We start from the raw sequence: 22,138 nt of genomic DNA on the forward strand, positions 1-22,138 counted from the left end.
AAATCAAAGAGTTGTTCGGGCTGCTGCCCGAACACTTAAAAAAAAAAAAAACGAACAAAATCAAAGAGTTGTTCGGGAAACTTTTGAAGGGGCAACCAAGGTCATGGCATCTGTGGCCTCTCCAGGTAAATCCAGGCTAGCGTCAGTGCTGTAGTCGAGTCCATAATGTCCGGAGTCTGAGTCCTACCAAATTAATTCGAGTCAGCTTTTGTCCATGTCTGAGTCTAGCCTGGTTCATACCTCCTGTGAATGCGCATGCGATATGAATTTTGATGTCACTAATTTGCAACGAATAACTTGCAACAGTCAAAATGTGCTCATCTCCTGCGAAATATTTGCTGTGAAAACAGCCATGTGACATCAAAATGTGCTTCTCATTTGAAACAGGAAAGTATGAACCGGGCTCAATGGTGCTCAGGGACCCGGAACTAGTCCAAGTCAGAGTGCACAAGAAATGGACCTTTTGAGACTGGACTGTAGTCCACCAGCACTGGCCTGTATTACGTGTTAAGCTAAGGCACAAACAAATGTAAAATCCAAATCAAAAGTCTTTTTCAAACAACAAAATAATATTTATTTTGCTCAACTATTATATCATTCATTTCATACACTCTGGGGATACTTTTTAATTAAAATCTGTGAACAGCCAGTGTTCAAATCTTGAAATCATTTGAACAAAGTTTAATCAAGATTTACTTTAATGAATGCAACCAGTTTTCACTTTGTTTGTGCATAGACACTGCAAAGTCTAAAAACTGAATTCAAAACTCCAACATTGTTCCTGCTCACACAATATTAACAAACAAAATATTGTAGTTACATAAGGTCAGTTCCGTTTCTGAATAAAGATTGTACAATTTATGAATTGCCTAGAATTGTTTATACTGATGATGAAATGATGTTTTCATATTTTATTTTTTTTAATTCTTGTATGTCGTTCTTGGAAATATCTAAATTAACACGTCAAATTAAATAACAGCAATCAATTGGTAGTATATATCACAGTCTATTGCTCAGAACAAATGAACATTTTGACAGCTTTAAGAACAATATTGTGTTAGCTTCACTGAAACCAGACAAAAACAAGCTGTGTGTTTTATATGTGGGAAAACCGGTAGTTTAAATATACTGCTTGCATATATCCACTAGTCAAAGCTGATGAGATTGTGTTAGTAACTTATAGCCTTCATATCTGCTAAGCTGAAAGATGCCTTGCTGAGCAGAAAACATGAGCCAGGTCGGCCAGTCATTGGGAGAACTTCTATTTCTGCTTAGCAGGGTAACTGAATCTGGATGGGTGCAACTCGACTGCTGAGATCAGTGATAGCTAGCTGCTTGAGAGGAGACTATCTGGGGTGGTGATATGGAGGTAGAAGAGACTAAGACAATGGTGCTGCAGCTGCTACTAGAGCCTTCTTTTTAGCCATCCTCCGGCGTACATACCAGATGGAAAAGAACGTAATGCCATACACTGCATACACACACTGAAAACAAAAACACATGTAAGATATATTAAGAGGAAGAACTGTGCAGTATTACACCATAAAGATAGAATTTAATCGTGGCTTCTTACCGTAATACTTGTGTCCTTAAACAAGAGGGTGTACGAAACCCATGGACCCCAATCACAGCGTGCAACAATTGTTTTGTTATACCTGTAACCTTGGTAACATTAACATTTTTCTTCTTGAAGTTCTGTCATCTTCAAACAATATTACGACGGAGTATTCATTGTTTAATAAGCAGACGAACAAGAAACAATTCCTTACTAGTCCCTCGAACCCGCAGGTGTTTGTACACAGCGCTGGAAATCGACCAACACTGGGAACGATCAAGGTGATGTACACCAGTGTACATCACTTTTTATGTTACCCGACCCCCGAGCCATGTAACATCAAACTTCACAGTTTATTACCGAGGTATAACAATGCTAACTGCTAACACACATCAGTATCAGTGTAAGGGTAAAGCCCAAATTAAAATACAGGCAGTCAAATTAGAAAACAGAACTGTAATTGTGATGCAAAGTTATTTGCAAATCAGTGATTGTGGAGTCTTCCATTTCCTCTGTCTCAACTCACAAGTATTTTAGACAAAATCGTTTCTCTGGAGAATGGTTAAAGCCTAGAAGAAAGCAGGGCCATTTTCATCCTGTAAAAGGCACTTCCACTTGAAATCTTAAAGACAGTGGACACTATTGGTAATTGTCAAAGACTAGCCTTCACAGTCGGTGTATCTCAACATATGTATGAAATAACAAACCTGTGAAAATATGAGCTCAATCGGTCATCGAACTTGCGAGATAATAATAAAAGAAAAAAAACCACCCTTGTCACATGAAGTTGTGTGCGATTAGATGGTTGATTTCGAGACCTCAAATTCTAAACTTGAGGTCTCGAAATCAAATTTGTGGAAAATTACTCCTTTCTCGAAAACTACGTTACTTCAAAGGGAGCCGTTTCTCACAATGTTTTATACCATCAACCTCTCCCCATTACTTGTCACAAAGAAAGGTTTTATGCCAATAATTCTTTTGTGAAACTACCAACAGTGTCCACTGCCTTTAAGGGAAATGTTCAAAGGGGCACCAAGCATAAGACCATGGCCTTCATCACCTTCATGTAATTACAGGCCTGTTGTTACTGGTCCAGTAGGCTCAACAAACGTAAAAATCAAATCTTTTGATTGTTATTTATAAATGTCTTTTTCTTACGTTTCTTTTCCCGAAGACTGTGTCTGAATTAAAATATTTCTTGAAGCCTACATAGTGAGCGAAGGCAGACTCGTCAACTGGTGCTCCTCCTCCCATGATGCTCTCTGAATATAAATAAATGTAGGCAGGACTTTAGTTTTACAGTCACCTGGAAATAGAAGTGTTTTCTTTCAAACATAAGAGTATATGCTTATGAACAATAAAACAATTTTTTTACTAATTGGGGGGTGGGGGTTCAGACTTCGGCACCTTGCAAACTCCGCACCTTGCACACTTTTTGCTTTTTAAAAGAGGGTGATTTGCCAATTGGCGACCACCGGGACACTTCGGCACCTTGCAAACTCGGAACCTGCGAATGTGGTAGTTGCAATAACGTGCCGACGGCGTAGCCGTAGGGTTACGAATCATCCGCAATCTGTGCAGGGCGAAATGGTAACAACGTACAATTTCGACAGGCAGTCAACAGATTTGCTCAATTTTTACCACTTTCGAAAATCGTGACACAAATTCTATGAACACGACCTTAATCCTCAATATCTAATAAATAACATTGAAAACACCATTGAGAAAATGTTTTGAAAAAAAGTACAAAAAGTTACCAGATCCCGGAGCGAAACAGTCACAAATGTCCCAGGTTGATATGTCGCACACCCATTTTGTGACTTCCCGATATGTTCAACGCTGTATTTGTTGGTCACCAAGTGCTGAACCGCAGGTATCAGCCAATTGAATTGACGACCTGCCAAGCCGCAGCCGAGTTGGACTAAACCATCCTGTAAAAGGGGTGATATATGGCAGTGCGGCAGTGCGTGTGCGCTGTCTGTTTACTATGCCCGCCGTTCACTCATAATACGCGCACGCAATGCCGCACTGAAACACCCCCATTGTAACACCCCTTTTACAGAATGGTTTAGTCCTACTCGGCCGCGGCTCGGCAGGTCATCAATTCCATTGGCTGGTACCTGTGGTTCAGCGCTTGGTGACCAACAAATAAAGCGTTGAACATATCGAGAAGTCACAAAATGGCGATGCGACAGGTTCATCAAAATAGAACCTGGGAAATTTGTGACTGTGTCGCTCTGGGATCTGGTAAGTTTTTGTCCTTTTTTCCCCAAAATATTTTCTCAATTGTGTTTTTGAGTGTTGTTATTCATATAAGACATTGAGGATCAAGTTCGTGTTCCTATAATTTTTTTGTCATGATTTTTGAAAGTGGTAAAAATTGAGCAAATCTGTTGACTAAACTATTTCGCCTTTTTCACTCGAATAAGCTTCGTAACCCTCCGTCTCCACCGTCGGCAGGAGGGTTACGTTATCGCCGTAACGGGTCAACTCGTACCCAAGTCAACTCGTACCCAAGTCAACTCGTACCCAAGTCAACTCGTACCCAAGTCAACTCGTACCCAAGTCAACTCGTACCGTATAACATACATTGTATGCAGAAGAGAATTTCCGTGTGGCGTGATTTTATAAGCGATGGGAAATAAAAATGATGTTCGCTATACTCACTTTTATTAATAATTATACCTTCTCACAAATTTCGTTTTTAATAATGTTAGATGTTCATCTCGTTTCTGCTTTTTTCGCGAGGACATTCATTCAGATCCACGTTGTTTCCTTTTAGTTTTAAATGTTTTACCGTAATATTCTTCAAATGTCTTAAACAGTTCCTCTCTTTTCTGCTGAAAAACAAACTATTTTCAATGAAAAATATGATGTATAAAACGCAAACGTTCATATTTCCCTGGGTGTTTTTCTTGTTAAAGGGCAGTTCCATAGAAATGTAAACCTCAGTGCCAAAATTTCAAAATGGCACTAATGTGGCAAATGAGGCATCATTTTGTAGCTAATTGTATGAATTTTAATAAAATATAATTTGTTACTGAAAATATTCAGCGGCTCAAGTGCTATTTTCGACTGAAAAAATACTTTAAAAATAGTGAAATTTGCTCAAAAATAATGTTTTGCCAAAATAATCAAAATTTTTACTGTGGTTAAATAGTGTTTGTTTTGGTTTTGCACCTGTTTGAAGTTTGCTATGGTAACAACACAATGATGGAAAAAAAAATAAAAAAATCTTTCAACATTTTATGATATTCAATATTTTAGGAAACTTACTTTTCCGATGTACGTCCGACACCAAAATAGTGAATATTTTAATCTCCCTTTTTCAACCGTGGGCAGAAAATTTTCAAATTAACACTACAAAGCACAATTGATGCCCTCTATCTAAACATGGAATTATTTCTTTAAAAAAATCTTCTTAATCGTACAAAATCCTGGTGTCGGACGTGCATTTTGTTCGTACGTCCGACACCAGTACGTCCGACACCTCCAAAATAATTATGTGAAAGCCTTTTTGAATGCCTTAACTCTCACCCAAATCACTCAAATCTTGCCTCCAAACAAGTGTATTTCATTCCCCTTTTTTTCTACTGGCTGCTAAAAACACAATAATTTTAATCCGCAGAAAATTTTAATTTCCATTTCCAAAACCCACTGGTACTTATAATTAATATAAGAAAAGCTTGGTTTTTGCAGTAAATTTGTTAAATTCAGGTACATGTGGTTACCCCCAAGCAAGGATAGAGCACTTATTCATTTAGTAAACTGTTGACAATGCTCTAAAGTTGGTTCTTGAGAGAAAATATCAAAACATTTAACACCAAAATTCTTGGTGACCTTTCACAGCAACAGTTACCCACCAAGAACTTTAAACTTAAATTTTTTTTAAACACAAGTCCAATCTACAATATATTTGGACCAAATGTTATTTTGCAGACTCATATCTTTCATTGTTAGGCAACATTTTGAAACTTGGGTGTTTTGCCAGTTTTGGTTGCCACAGCAATGCATAAGGATACGCATGTACATCATATGTACAAGTTGCATTACACATGCACATTGTGTCTATTGATCTCAAAACGTTGTATAATTTGACAATTAAATCACTTTTTTCAACAAATAATGATTTAATCTGATATTACAACACCAAATTGGTAGATTAAATCATTATTTTATAACAAAAGTGAAAAGTTGAACTGATTGTTACCCATTTTTGAATGCAATTTCGGACAAGTACGTCCGACACTGTGAAATGTACGTCCGACACCAATATATTAAATGCTGTTCCTTAAAATTCAAATTTAAAAACCAAATGTCTTATGGTAAAGTGTAATGACAGAGGTCTGATGAATCCATAAATAAGAAAAAATTGCCTTAAAGTTCAAACACATCACAGAGTTTGAACTACAAATATTGGTTTCCATAAAAAGGCGTTTCTCTGAGTACGTCCGACACCATGGTGTTTTGGGCGAATGGCATCTATATCCAAAGACATGGATGAATAATTTTTTGATAAAATAACTTTAGTGACTGCCTTATACCTCTATCCAGAATAAAAATTCCTTTTATTTATACCACTGTAATAATACACTCTGTTAAAGTGTCCGAAATGTACGTCCGACCCCGTGGAACTGCCCTAAAGTGTTCCCAAAAGAACATGGTAAAAATTCATTCAATTCGTTCATTTACGTATCTGATGGTCGTTTTTGATTCAAACAAATCAATTAAAAAATATACTGTTTCAATACTTTTCCAACCCAAAACAAAGTTGCGTAAGTTCTGATTATCTTTTTCCGAATGAAAATCAGAGCAAAAATTCATTCAAACAAGCCAATTAGATGCGGCAGAAAAACAACAGTGAGTACTGAGCAGAAAATTGTATTTTTTGACGAGGTTTTTTAATTTCACTCAACAAAAAGGAAATACAAGCATTGTGTATATTGAGTATGTAGGGAAAGTTTTGGTAGTGTAGTACAAAAGAAACTGCAGTTATTGCTGGCTAACGGTCGTAAAACTTTCACCTATCAACGCTGATTTGAAAAACGTATAGCGTTAAAGAGGCCCAAAATACTAGACCCCTAAAGGCTCACAGGGGAGCCTTATAGTTTCTAGAAGTAACGCTGGTTGACTCGCACACCCAGTGTTTCAGTGCGTGCAGTCTCCTCAATAATTCCATGGATTACAAGTTTGATCGATAAAAATTAAGCCGTATTGATGTTTTTGTTATGATGGTATTTTTCTGTGGTATTTTTCGTATTTTTCATCACGATTTCTGGCAGTTTCGGTTGTGAAAATAATTAGCCCCCAACTGGGTGCCGAGTTCCAGTTTGCTTCAGCCTTCAATTTTCAATTCAACTGAACTGGGTGCCGAGTTTGTATTTATTTGTGCATGTGCCGAGTTTGTGGGTGCCGAGTTTGCAAGGTGCTGAGATTATGGATGCCGAGTTTGCAATGTGTCGAGTTTGCAATGTGTCGAGTTTGCAATGTGTCGAGTTTGCAAGGTGCCGAGTTTGCAAGGTGCCGAAGTGGTGCCGAAGTGGTGAAAAGTGACCGCGACACCCAAAAACAGAACGAAAGAAAAGGCCGGCCGGCCCAGCACCCATATGAAAACTTTTCCAAAATTACTGTATAAAAGGTAAAACTGAAATAAAGTAACTTAACATGGTGATAGAGCAACATCTTATACATACGCTATTCACATATTAACACAACATAAAGTATAATTCATACCTTAAATTTGGGTTTTCGTGTCCGATAATTTTTGGACGACCGGTCGCTTGTGTAAAGGAAGTATGGCACCGCGCATACTGTTGAATAGAAATAATGGTTTAATGAAAAACTTTTGAACCAGACTATAAATAACTGGTACTTGGTTCTGTGATCGCATAGCGAGGGATAAACCAGCTAAATCGGGTGAGCAAATTTTTACGGAGTCTTCTATTGCACATCTTCTACTTCTACTTTTGGTTCTTTAACCAATATTTCTCAAAATTTCCACCAGTTTTTTTTAAATTGTACAACCAGGGTGCTGTTGAATTTTTATCTGATTTTTGGTACGCGTGTTCTGCCATGTGTAGCTCCTTGCTCATCTAATTAGTAGAATAATATGTTTAAGTGTTGGCATAGTTATAGCATCACTCAGCAAGGCCTACGTCATGATCACATTAAATTTAAGATGGTCCCAAATCCTTCCGAATAAGAACTACACACGGGCTTCAGTAATTGCCGGGTGCCAAGGATGATAAACTTTCCTCGCTGCCGCATCCATTTTGCATCGCAATCATCTTTGAATCAAGTTTCTTTCAAACGTATCGGCGACAAGGCGCCAGAAATTTACTGCACAACAACATGGCTGAATCGGACAACCTATCTGAGGCAGTGAAATGCCTTACCGAAATGTCTGAAGAAACCCCTCAAAGTACCTCAAAAGAAGAAGAAGGAAGCACAGCAGTCGATAAAGAAGTCGAAATTCCCAGACCGTCTGCGACTGATGATCACGACTATGTGGAAGGGGCAGAGAGTAACCCCTCACACGAAAAGTTAGACATTATCAATTTACCGTGTGTGACGGCTGTCGATGCCGTAGAATCTGTCCACCCAACGGCGTTATTTTCCTCACCACAGCCTGTTGTCTCGTCAAAAGCAATAGCTGATATTCTACAACCAGTTAAAGGTACTACAAAGGCAAAGTTTGATCAAAGCTGGACCAGTATAGGCGTGTGGTCAAACCCGTACAAAGGCTATCTCTCCAGCCATGAAGAATTAGAACGAGCCATCAAAATGTACACGGAAGAAACTGACTCCCGATGGGTGGTGTCAGCAAAAGATAAACTGTTCAGTTCAACTGGTGAGCAAGATTCATAAAATAACTTGACATTTGACATTGATCTGTTTTGTTGTTGTTATTCTGTAATTGTTTTTGATTACAGTTAAATTATTGAATATTGTGCTTAAAGTTGAATTAATTTGTTGTTGTAATTTTCGTTGGAAATATTTGTTTAATTTACTAATAGTATACTTTTAATAGTAATTGTTAACAAAGTTAGAATGGATGGTATGAACATATCGGACAAATCAGACTATATTGCAATCAAATTCATTGCTCCGGTTTAGAAAATATTTGAGTCATTTATTTTGTTACTTTGAATTAAAAAAAAAAAAGATCATTATTTTTATATTTGGTTTGAACTTTAATTTTATTTGTTAATTACGAGTTCTCTCAAATCAAGAAAATCTGTGCCACCACGCCAACTGAGTTCCATGAAAGTAAAACAACAGAACATCAAACAAGCTGCTTCCAATTTAAATAGTTTATTTAAATAAAAAAAATAAAAAAAGTTACGCTTTAAATTAAAATCTCAATTTTAGATCCAAGACCAAAGTGCCACTATCTCTAACATTGCCCAGAACAAGTAAAGTGTTTTTGACCACTCGTTTGGGTTCGTTTAAAGATGCCAGTAGTGCCATGCGATCTAAATATAATTACCGGTTTCCAATTACATTTGACCTAAGATATCAAGCTCAGCAGTTTCAAAATATTCTGGAGAGGACGAGAAGACGACAGAAAAGCTGTGTTTCCGGACTTTGACGGGCTGCCTTTCATTATGGTTGGGCGTAAAAGCTGGGGTTGTCATCTTGGACGAGACAAATGTCGGTCGGGAAAGATTAAATACCGAACCAAACTGCAGGATGACAGTCAGGTTTGTTTTATTTTACTATCTAATAATTTTTTGGTTCACAAGCATAATTTTAAGTTGAATTTGAAACTTTGCATGGTGGTAGTAGTATTTAAGTAGGTAAGGTTTGCTGTAGCACCCTGTGAAATCTCTTTTGAGTAGTGTTGGTTCTGAAAAATTCTTTTCAGAACCAACAACTACTCAAAAGAGATTTCAAACAGAGCTTCTGCAAACCTTGCTTCACTCGGAAGATATTTCTAAACAAAATTAGATAAGCACAAATCAACTGTGCTTTAATACCTGATAATGGTTGCCAGCCAATAGTACAATTTCTCATAGTACATTTTGGGACTGGTTTCCTGTTTTCTTTTTTGCCTAGCAGATGTTTGTTAAGCAGCTCTATGAAAATGGGACGAGGTAACCAAAATCCACTCAATGCAGGCTTGTTATTTACAATTATTTTGTTTGAAATGTTCTTGGTATTTTCTTGCAATACACAGGAGGGCACCGATGACAAGTGGCCACTTATCCGCTCGTCAAAAAAACTTGGATGTCCAGCGACGCTTAGCGGTGTTCATATTCTCAAGTTCCGTGACTTTCCGGTAATGATAAAGTAATACCATTCATGAAAGAGTGGTCTAAACCATCGCACTTAAGTTCCGATGATTGAGTGTCAGGTCCAATCCTGTTTTATGACATTTTTTGTTCTTTGGCAAGACACTTTTAAAGGCGGTTGACACTATTGGTAATTACTAAAAATAATTGTTAGCATAAAAACTTACTTGTTAACAAGCAATGGGGAGCTGTTGAGAGTATAAAACATTGTGAGAAACGACTCCCTTTGAAGTAACATAATTTTCAATTAATTTGATTTCGAGACCTCAGAAGTAGATTTTGAGGTCCTAAAATCAAGCACACAATTTCGTGTGACAAGGATGTTTTTTCTTTCATCGCAACTTCGGCGACCAATAAAGTTAATATTTTCACAGGTTTGTTATTTTGTGCATTTATTGAGATACACCAATCGAAAAGCCTGGTCTTTGACAATTACCGAAGGTGTCCAGTGCCTTTAAACAAAAATGAATAAAACAAAAAAACAAACTTGTTTAATCATAATTTTTCTACAGATGTCACCAAACATGAGTGAGTTTCACCGCAAGCAGACACTGAGGAGACTCCGACTGTCCTTGTTGTCTAAACACAGTATCGTCAAAGCCGAACAGCGTTTCTATATCAACCTGTCTAAGCTAGATGAACACATCCATGAGACAAATCCACCTCAGGTACAATTCATTCCTATAAATTCCAATGGCTCAAATCCCTAAGGATCAAGCACAACAAAATTGTGAAGACTGCAGGGCATGTACGCTACAGTATTCACTGGACCAGCGTTTATTTTATTAGACCAGGGGCCAATTTTATAGAGCTGCTAAGCACAAAAATTTGCTAAGCATTAAATTTTTTCCTCGATAAAAACAGGATTACCAGCCAAATTTCCATTTGTTACATAGTGCTTGTTACTGGTATTCAGCTTTTGTTTGCTTATCCTGAAAATCACATGGACATTATGTTGGTAAACCTGTTTATATCAAGGAAGAAATTCTATGCTTAGCAAATTCTTGTGCTGAGCAGCGCTATGAATTGGACCCAGGGCTTGCCCTAAGAGATATTAAAAACTTAAGGCTAGTCCTAAGTTGAGATAAGACAAGTCTTGTGAAATCCACTCTGAATGTAAAGAGAGGGAACTTTCCACCGTACACGGTAATGTACATGTCAACTATTTTAATTTGATTATATACTGAAAGAAAGTATCTAATTTATTGTGTCTAAAAGAACTATAGGTTTTCTCGGTCAATTTCGGCAAATGAGCAGCCAATTTAACCACCAAGCTATTCTATTTCGCGCGAAATCGAATGCTACTCCAAAGGGTAGTTCGATTTCGTTTTAAGGTTGCTCAAATGTAATGCTGCGTCATTCGATTTAACAAAGTTATCATTCAATTTAACAATTCATCAAAGCAGCATTCAAATTCGAAGACGCTTCTTGAGGCGTGTGTGTCACGAAAAAGAATGTCGATACGCTAAATTGAACAGAGTGTTAAAAGAATTTGACTCGACTCAAAACGAAGTTGAATGGCCGAATTCTTAATTTGAAACGCAGTAACAACTGGAGAGGCAAAACAGCTCTAATTCGAACGCATGAAAATGAAATTGGCTGGTCATTTACCGAATTTGACCGAGAAAACCTATATTAGTATGCTTTAAAACCCAACATATCTGAAAGGTATTCACCAGACTCAAAAGTTACCAATAACCATAATTTTGTTTCGATTTTGTAGAACACTGTGATTTTTTTTTAGTGCTTCAAAAACACAAGACCACTTGACTTGTCAAGTTTTGACTCCTGAGTTTATTGACCCGAGTCTAAAACTACTGGCCTCGGACCTGCTGTCCCTTGTTAAATTAGTGCCCTGGGCCCAATTTCATAGCGCTGCTTAGCGGCCGATTTTGTGCTTACTTTGCAATTTCTATTTCATAGCGCTGCTAACAGTAAGCACACGAAAAGGCATGCTAACCTTCCGGTGCCTAGCGCTTGAAAATAAATGACGTCACAATGCAAATCTGCGCTAAACACCCAATATGACCTCCCAATTTTTCTGCTAACCTGTGAAATACGCTAAGGCTGAAGCAAATTTGTCTGCTACAGTAAGCACGCAAATTTGCTTACCGTTAAGCAGCACTATGAAATTGGGCCCAGGCTTCAACTTATTCTCTCATGATGTAAAATAAATACCACCGGATGTACTAACCTTGTTTTGTCTTGCTTGTTTGTGTTTCAATCACAGGATAGTGTAGCTCCAACTCTACGAGTAGAGAAGCACCTCATTTATAAACTCACCGAGTTATATCACTCAGGGGTGTTGAGATTGGCTGATATGAACAAAGAGATTGAGAAGTATGTGAAGGAGCTTTATAAAGGTGAGTAACTGGTGTTGTATATATTTGTTAGCTGTGAACTCGTTGAGAATATAGTGAGGGACACTATGAATATATAAGCAGAAATTCAGCTTCTCAAATCAGGTAAAAAATAAAGAAAATTGTAGTCAAACTTGTGTTCGCATTGTAAAGAACCTTTATACCCAGGACGTCAGTGCAGTGGCACTGACTGACGTCCTACCAGGGCTAGGAGACTTTCCAACAACTGGGTGCCGAGTTTGCTTCAACTTGGGGGACTGGGTGCCGAGTTTGTATTTGTGCAAATGTGCTTAGTTTGTGGGTGCCGAGTTTGCAAGGTGCCGAGTTTGCAAGATGCCGAAGCTAGTGAGTGATGTGACCGCGGTCGAACGAAAGGAAAAGGCCGGCCGGCCGCCTGTGGGCTAAGCAGTAGCACTATCCACTAATAATATTATGAAAACTTTGTTATGAAGGAGCTTTATAAAGGTGAGTAACTGGTGTTGTAAAACTCAAATCTGTACTGTGACTCAAAAGACCCTAAATGGACTGCAGGCATGATACTTCACAGAGGCAGTGAAGGTGATTGCCTCCATGCTGCCTGGTCATTGCCTTGGTGCCCTTAAAATGCACCAGTAGAAATTGTCAAGATCTTCATAGGGTGACCTTTACCAAGGATAAAATGTCTTTGTGCCCTTGCTTTTTTAAAACAAAGCATACAGGCCTTGGACTGATTCTAATACTCACTTTGATGACTCAAAGACTCTTAGTAGTGTAAAACTTTGCTCGAAGGGAAAACAATCAGTGAGGTTTGGTGAGACATCATGTTGACAACTCACTTCAAGTTCTTCAAGAAAAATTGGTTGTTAACATCTAGGCAATTTGATCAGTGTGCTCGATCAGTGTCGCATTGTCCTGAAGACGTTCAGAGCATACTGATCAAAACACGGAGTTGTGAACCTAATTGTTTTGTAATTATTTATCTTTTGCCCAGTCTCACTCATGCATAATGTCCATGTCCCATTTGTTTGTTTGTGTACGTATTTTTTATTTTGTCTTTGTCTTTACGGAAGGGGAACAAAAAGCAGTTGCTTCTCCTTTTCCCTACATGTTAATGTCACACTATTATCTATTCATTGTTCATTATCTGGATCTAGTTTTCATTTGTACATGTTATTACATGTTTTCTGAACAATAGTATTAATATATTGATTGGTGTTGACATGAAATAAATGCATCTGAAATGAAATGAATCGCCACAGCTCATGGAGAGAGTTCACAGGATATGACTGCAAACCTCACTTGAGTGAGAAATGTTCTCATTCTTAGTGAGTAACTAGTGTTGTAAGACTCAAATCTGTACGTTGACTCGAACCACAGATAGAAATGATACTGATACTATACTACAGTTAATTACGATCCTATTAGTAGTCCAGTCTATTTTCTATACCATCCGCCCTGGTAATAGTTAAAAAGCAGGACAGTTCTTTTCAGAACTGAGAAGTCTCCCGAACCTCCAATTATCTACTCCGCGGCAGTAGAATAAAGCAAGACAGTTCTCTAAGAACAAACTCTACCTGGCAAGTAGATACGCACAAGGTGTTACCGCAAACCAAATATGCATTGATACCTCACCATGCAATGCCTCAAATCCTAGATACTATACTTGCTCAAAGAATTTGCCATGTTGACTCTATTCCAGCATAATGTGACTAAAGAAGTTTTAATACTGGTCTCTTTCACAATTTATGAATACGGCCCATTGTGTCTCACACATGTCTTGCTTAATACACATAAGATATACATTCAATGGGCTACTGTTTCAAGGGTATCACTGTATGGGGTGGTGGTCTCTACAGGCATTATTCATTGATTGGGTCATGATTGGAATGGTGATGAGGTAAACCATGGAGCAATAAACACATGTCTATAGACTTGGGTAGCTCTATCAGTGTAATAATAATAATTTGGGGGCTAATCGTCCTTACTCGCAGCTAAAGCTGAATTGCGAAGGAGGCGTCTACAACGTGTTCGAGAAGCAGGCATGCAAGGGCGCATTCAGCTGCCAGCCACATCAACCCATTATGACCACGGAGCACAGTCAAGATCGAAAGTGTTTGATTTTTTCCCGAGGGAGGAAAACCGGATAGTCTGGAAAACCCTCGTGGCACAGCAGAGAACCAACACACAACTCAACTCACATTTATGGCCCGACCAGGAAACGAACCGGGGTCACCTTGGTGAGAGGCGAGCGCCTTACGCACAAGCCAACCGTGCCACCCGAATTGTGAGTGTCCAGTGCAAGGATACTACATCTGTCACTGCAAATCTCACTTGATAATTTTTTTCTGTAAACCATAATTTGCAGATGAAGAGCTGCCGTCCAAGGAAGTCTGCCCCGAGTTGTACCCAAGCCTAAACTGTCAGCACTTCCTCATCTCCCACGCTGTTAAAGTGACGAGTCTCTTGGAGATGGATCTCGGCCATTGCCATCGCCTCATCAGCGGCTGGCAGGTAGACTTCCCCAACGACAGCTGGTACTATCAGCCCTTTGCATCATGCGGCCCGATCAAACGCGCCAAGAACAAGCAAAACAAGAGACTGCTTGGGCACTATCCCGACATGAAGCAGACGTTCCTCTTCTGTTGTCAGAACGAGGGACAACGCCAGCTCCTGCATACCTACGGTTCAGTCTGCGTTCTGGACAGCCCCCACGGGAAGACCGTCCTGCCGACGTACTTCCTGCTGGTACGCACCAACGCCGGGTACCAGGTGGTGTCGACAATCATCATGCAGTTCTGGAACAGTAACATGTTAGTTGAAGCCATGCAGGTCATCAAGGACTGGAACCCTGACTGGCAGCCAAAGGCTTTACTGGTTGAAATGATCGAGGATGAGGTACCAGTCTTGGAGGTGCTCTTCCCAGGTATGGATTTCCATGATTATTTTTTAAGACTTTTTTGTTAGATTTGAAACAAAAACATTTTAATGGTTTTGAACAGTATTTTTCGATTTTGAATGGTAAAACTGAGATAAAAAAAAGGAAATCATCTGATGTATGGAAAAGTTGCATGCCTGAGTTAGGGAGACTTCCAGAACTCTTGGTTACCTTCGAGTTTTGGCCAAATCTGAGTGTGGAAATATTTAATTTCCCCAGTGTGGGATAATATTGTTCTTATCTTATCTTATCTTATCTTATCCATTATTTGTAAAATGTTTCCTTCTCTATTCAATTTTTAAAAGAATGTCAGGTGCTGGTCTCGTTCGTCCATCGTGAGAGGGCGTGGCTTGACTTCTTTTCCAACGAGGAGGACCAGTCTTACGTCCTTAGCCTTCTAGATCCCATGTTCTTTGCAAAGACGAAGGAAGACTTCAACGATGCCCTCAAGGCCCTTCAAGAGACCCCTCTATGGACGGAAAACAAGAGATTTCAGTTCTGGATGAGGGTCAGATGGCTGCCATGTTATCCGGTTTGTTTAAAACTAATTATTTTACTCTTTCATGAGTCTTTTGTGTCATAGCCAAGTGTTGGTTTGAGTCCCGGTCATGTCATTCAGGTGCTTTTAGCAAGATACTTGTTGATAATATCCTTCGGCAGATAGCAGATCAACTCGTACATTGGTACTAGGATTGGTAGTGTACAAAAAAGAACCAAGAACACTTATCACTTATCATGGTGGCACGGTTGGCTTGTGCGTAAAGCGCTCGCCTCTCACCAAGGTGACCCCTGTGCGATTCCCGGCCAGGGCCATATGTGAGTTGAGTTGTGCGTTGGTTCTCTGCTGTGCCACAAAGGTTTTCCAGAACATCCGGTTTTCCTCCCTCGGGAAAAATCAAACACTTTCGATCTTGGCTGTGCTCCGTGGTCATTATGGGTTGATGTGGCTGGCAGCTAAATGCGCCCTTGCATGCCTGCTTCTCGAACACGTTTTAGCCGCGTCCTTCGCAATTCAGCTCTTAGCTGCGAGTAAGGATGATTAGCCTCCCGAATTATTATTATAATATGGAAGAGTAGTCTGAGCTAATATCAGTGTTTCGGGTTTACATAGCAAGTACCCTTGTTTACAGGTTTATTCGAACTTGTAAGCTACGAAAGATTCAGGGGTTATCTCGAGTTAGGACGAGTAAGTATGCATGCTTCAGTGCAGGGTTGGGACTCGTTCTTAGTCCAAAGATTAGTCTCAAGTTAGGAAGAGTTTTGTGAAATCAACGGCTAATTAGTTATAAGTCATCCACTGTTTCGTCATGGACACTGTTTCTTCATTCAAAAACATCTTAAAAACTCGCTGGTTTCCAGTTCCTCTTTAAATGTATTCGCTTTTCATTGCCTTTTTTTGCTGAGGGCCACGATCTAGATGGAATGGTGTATAGAGATCCTGATATTATTAATATTATTATATTAAAACAACTTTGGATTTGTTTTTCTCCTACAGAAGTGGTCGATAGCATTCTTCAGTGAAGAAACTCTTTTCACCATGTGCGCCAACAATGGTCTGGACTTGTTACGTGAGGCTTTGGAGTATACATGGTTGGAGAATGTCCGTAGTCGGAGCCTGAGCGAGCTGCTAACCTGCCTGGCCATGGACGAGCTGCCAAGATTATTCAAGAGGTACACATCAAAACCAGGAGAATGCTTTGTGTGTAGTTGTTCCTTGCATATCTGGGCCTAATTTCAATCACAGTTCTCCTTTCAGGAGAATCAATCAGTATCGACTGACTCTACAATGAAACCTGTGAACCCCTGAAAATCAGCCCACTTCTCTCTTATCTCTTCAGTCTCCCAACGATGACTAGAGCAAGCTAGTCAAACGTTGGGACCAATTTAAGAACTCACTCCATGATAGTGCAGTTAAAGGACTGAGAAGTCTCTCCAACAATCCGATAAATCTACTTCGCAGTAGTAGATTATATAGCAAGACAGTTCTCTAAAGATACACACATGGTGTTACTGCAAACCAACATATACTGATACCTCACTATGCAATGCCTCAAATCATGTTTTCATAGAGCTGCTCAAACAAAAAACATTGCTTAACAATTTGCTGCTAAGCAAAAAAGAGCATTATACCCAGGCATAAATTGTACACGCGACATTGTAATTTGGCTGGTCACTTTATTCTGGTAAGCAAAAATTTGTTGTGCTAAACTAATTTTTCTGCCTAAGCACCTCTGAGAAATTTGGCCCCACTTTGAGGCACTTCAAACACACTTTCATTTTAGCTGAACAACAAATTTCAGCATTCCCATTATTAAGCAAAATAAACACTAAACCATTGATCCATTTCAATTTGAGTCGGAGGAGTTGCGTTTACCCATAGGTATCTTTTTGTTTATTAAATCACCAGCTACACAAAGAAAAACATCTCCATGCAAGCCGCTACAAGGTACCAGGTAAACCCAAAGCTTCCGATGTACATCCGACATCTACCGGTACCCGTCCGCCCATTCATCAACGAGGTTCTGTCCTCAACGCCGATGATGCAGGTAGTACTGATATCCGAGGGACGATATCTCGTCAGTTTCCAGGACGTTGACGATAGATTCCGGGTCTCGTTCGGTACCGAGGACGAGTACCCATCATGCGACTGTTGGACCTGGAAGAGCAAGATGGAAATCTGTGAGCACTTCTGCGCAGTGTTCAAACAGTGCATCAACTGGCACTGGTGCAAACTCTCCCCCTTGTATACGGACAACCCGATCTTCAAAATTGACCAGTCGCAGTTGGACCTGCCCTTTCAGGACACGCCCAGATGCGGGGACCAGGCCCAAACAGACATCTTCAGACATAAGGAGTTCTTTCAGGTTGCGATGGATGACTTCGGAGCAGTGGAGGAGGTGTTAGAACACAATATGAGCAGTGACGGTGATGCCGACACAGCCGGCGAAGACATGGCCGGCGAAGACATGGATGACATGGACGACGTCGTGAGTGACTCCTTGGAGCTGAACGTGAAACAAACAACGTGTAACAGTCTCTTGGAGAGGCTGGGTCAGGTTTCCAAGCATGTGACCAACTCAAGCGCCATGGACTTCATGACCACTAAGATGGTAGAGCTACTCCAGCAGATGCAGCAGTATGACAACGTTATCGTTGTCAGGGAGAAACGGGAGGCAACACCCTCATCATCCCTTGATAACGGCGGGGGACGGAAGAAATTACGCAGCGGGCCATCTCCACCAAGGGTTACTCGTCAAGTAAAGAAAGCTGTGTCATTATCGAACAACAGTCCACAGAAGCAGCTACATGACCTGGATTTGGGTTCAGGTGGTGGCGCAGATTTCACAGGTGACAGTTGACAAAGGTGACCAACGTGCCATGGTTATTATTCCCCTCAATGCAAAGCAATTCTGGCGTGTCATGGCTATGCGGTTTAGAGTATCCGACTCCAGATCTGGGGGCCGAGTTATCATGGTGTGGGTTTGAATGCCGGTCATGACAATTGTGTTATAATTTTAACTAGAATTGCTCATATGTTCACCCAGTGGTAAAAAGGTACTTGGTGAGGGCAGAGATGGTTCTTGTAATTGATTAAGCTTGGTGCAGTACTCGGCAACACAAGGCTGTATACTCCCATGGGAGCTGATGTGGTTTAAGAAATTAATAACACGTGAAGAATTTAAACCCTATATGAGAAGTCACTATTATTTTTATTTCATTTATACATCGTCTATAAGAACATTCCTACTCACTATGTCGTGCATTGAGACAGAATAATTCCAAAGTCTATTGACTCAATTCACCCGACGTCATCATCAGAAAAATCTTGAATGCGCCATACTGGTGGGCAACTTCACTGTGTGTTTTTATATACAACTCTATGCTGTGGTTATGCAGTACAGTGCGCATTTTAAGCGGCGCGGCGTTAACACACGCAAGCCTAACTGGCTGTAAGACACCACCTTTTGCTCAGTATTTAAGATCGATTCCTATCTTAACTCTTGCAGTGTCCTTTTTTTTTGCATGTTGAACCAATGGTCAATTTTTTGAGCTTTTTCTAAATTCTGTTTTTGAAGGAAAAAAGTCTTTCCCACAAAACAAAAGGTATCTTGCTGATTTGTTAAAAGGCAGTGGACACTATTGGTAATTGTCAAAGACTAGCCTTCACAGTTAGTGTATCTCAACATGTGCATAAAATAACAAACCTGTGAAAATTTGAGCTCAATCGGTCATCAAAGCTGCGAGATAATAATGAAAGAAGAAAACACCCTTGTCACACGAAGTTGTGTGCGTTTAGATGGTTGATTTCGAGACCTCAAGTTTAAAACTTGAGGTCTCGAAATCAAATTCGTGGAAAATTACTTCTTTTTCCAAAACAATGGCACTTCAGAGGAAGCTGTTTCTCACAATGTTTTATACCATCAACCTCTCCCCATTACTCGTTACCAAGAAAGGTTTTATGCGAATAATTATTTTGAGTAATTACCAATAGTGTCCACTGCCTTTAACATGTGTATTATGGGTTGTATGATACTTTTTCAGTACATATAAAATATTGGATTGTACGCCTACAACCTTGGCACAGAAATAATTAAGATCAATCTTAGCTATTTATGTGAAATTGAGATCAATCCAAGTGCAAGTTCAACAAGGAACCTTCAAAGGCGTTTATAAACACCAGTCGGTTAAGAAAAGTGTGGCTCTTCGTCCAGCGGGGAGTGATAGTAGAATTGAGGAACAAACAATTCATAGTTCATCTCGGTAACTTAATGTTCTAAAATAAACAAAAACAAGTACCGCAACCAATTGACAAACAATTATTTATTAATAGTATGTTTTTAGAAATGATTAACAAATTAACAATAAAAGGGATATTTAATACACCAATATTTTGATTTATTTGTATAAAAAGGCGACTTTAATTTTAGGTATTTTGGTCAACATACATAAATCGTCACTGACTCCACAAACTGTTGCACTGTGTACAAAACCACTTTTTGTAAGTTTTCAGTTTTTGACATGTACAAACAATGTTCATCGAGGCCTATATTTTTATGATGTTTAAACACTTCAGGAGCTTAAAGTACAATGATGATGCGACTTTTGCATACATTTTCAACACCACAATCTGACACATACCCTTCTCATTTTATTGCTCATTAATTCAGGCGACAATCAATAAAATGCACCTTCAAGGCATCAAGCCTCCATTGTCAGAAAACTAGTTGAACACTCTGAATATTTGTGGGAAAGCTTGATTTTAAAAAGCGTTTTAAATGCTGTTTTCTTTAGTTGCTTCTTTTTACTGGTATCTATGTGTGTATCAGTTTGTGGAGTCAGTAATAAAATGTATGGAAGATTTAAAATACAACAAAATAGTTTCAAAAATAACTTCACTCAAACCCCCGCCTAAAAGCCTTGTTTTAATAAACTTTAATATGAGATAAATATGTACATTTGTAGTAAATTTACGATTTTTTGTATATAACACAAGTTTATAATATTCTTTAAATAATACGTTACACTTGTTTCCTACGAGTATATTTTATATGTCTTCCATGATGACCTATGACATTATTTATCATTGGTTTGTATTTTCATTACGTACAAAATCGTAAAAAAAGAAAATCGCTTGCGAAGAAAATTAGCGTAATGGGATTTTGGTCATCAGTTGTACATGATGAAGTTTATTCAGAGTGCCTTGGAAAAAAACTGCAACAATTAACATATTTTGCGAAAAAGAAGAGAAACTTTTACTGGTTTACTTGACAATGGGCGCTGGTTTTGGATGCAAAAAGCAGCCATTTGAAAGACTTTTTTATACTTAAATGTACGTTAAATATTTGAGTGTATCACTTTTCCTAACACATTTAAGTTTCTTTTCAAATACGTGTTTTATATAAAAAGATGAGTTTACCTTTGTTCATAATTGGTTCCAATTGTTTTGTAAAGTTACAATAAAGAAACGAAAAGCATTGATGATGTGGAATGCAAAATAAGGGTCCGTCTGCAGAATTTTGAGTGATTTAAAGAAGATGTCAGTTTGATTTTTGTTTCCAGACGTTTAAAAAGTTTGAATTCAGATGAAAGTCTGAAATTTCTGTATATTAATTTCAACTTAACACCCAAATAAATGTAAGTGCATTGTAAAGTTCTGTGATGAAATTGAATTATTAAATGCCTTTATTTTAAAATTATGTTTGCGTAGAAGGTCTTGCAAAATTTCTTTTCAGCATCTTGTTTTTGCAACTGATTAAAAATTACTTCATTGATTTGAAATCGTCTCTCTTTTTCTGGACATAAAATAAATTTATGGAAAACCTGTTCTTGTTAGAAATGTACATTACTTTAAACCACAGGCAGATAGTTAAAAAACAAACTTTTGTTTTAAATACGCAGAGCTGAGCTAAATCAAAATTGACCGAAATATACAATCAGGAGATTAAAAGTGAGAAATAATACTTCAGAGTTTGAAAGACAGCAGAGCGACATATACAATAACAATTTATTTGCAGTAGGGCAGAAAATAGAGAAATATTTAAACTGAGCAGAGCACCTTTGTCATCTTTTATCAGAAGAATGATATGAAGCTCCTACTCTAAACCAGGACCCAATTTCATAGAGCTGCTAAGCACAAAAATTTGCTTAGCATGAAATGTTTGCCTTGATAAACACAGGATTTCCCAACCAAATTTCTATGTGATGTTCAAGATAAGCAAACAGATGAATACCAGTACCGAGCAAATGCAACAAATGGAAATTTGGTTGGTAATCCTTTTTTAATCAAGGAAGAAATTTTCATGCTAAGCAACTTTTTGTGTTTAGCAGCTCTATAAAATAAGGCCCTGGAAAACTTGTTTTATTTTGCTCATCAAATAGATGAGAAGAAGAGGTTTCAAATACAGTCGGAGTTGCAAGAAAATAATGAGAAAAAACACACCCCTGTTGCATAGAATTGCGTGCTTCAAATGCCTGAAAAAAAGCTTCATGCCTGAAGCCTTTCCCAGATTGCTGA

The 22,138-nt window shown here is 38.7% G+C and overlaps 1 protein-coding gene and 1 long non-coding RNA gene across 2 annotated transcripts; one reads left to right on the plus strand and one right to left on the minus strand.

The window, feature by feature from the left end:
- Window positions 1-548: 548 nt before the first annotated feature.
- On the minus strand, window positions 549-7,364 carry LOC117294338. The gene is made up of 3 exons (XR_004519515.1): window positions 7,289-7,364; window positions 2,714-2,817; window positions 549-1,484 (listed from the first exon to the last, which is right to left on the minus strand). It is a non-coding gene; the product is annotated as an uncharacterized LOC117294338 (long non-coding RNA).
- Window positions 7,365-7,842: 478 nt separating this feature from the next.
- Window positions 7,843-19,256, plus strand: LOC117295146. Its single transcript, XM_033777711.1, has 9 exons — window positions 7,843-8,405; window positions 9,071-9,258; window positions 9,735-9,836; window positions 10,362-10,517; window positions 12,080-12,212; window positions 14,554-15,111; window positions 15,429-15,655; window positions 16,619-16,794; window positions 17,531-19,256. Exons 1-9 carry the CDS (start codon window positions 7,907-7,909, stop codon window positions 18,480-18,482), a joined length of 2,991 nt encoding a protein of 996 aa, XP_033633602.1. The 5' UTR covers window positions 7,843-7,906; the 3' UTR covers window positions 18,483-19,256.
- Window positions 19,257-22,138: the final 2,882 nt, after the last annotated feature.

The sequence above is a fragment of the Asterias rubens genome, chromosome 9, assembly GCF_902459465.1.
Source record: "Asterias rubens chromosome 9, eAstRub1.3, whole genome shotgun sequence".
NCBI classification, from domain to species: domain Eukaryota; kingdom Metazoa; phylum Echinodermata; class Asteroidea; order Forcipulatida; family Asteriidae; genus Asterias; species Asterias rubens.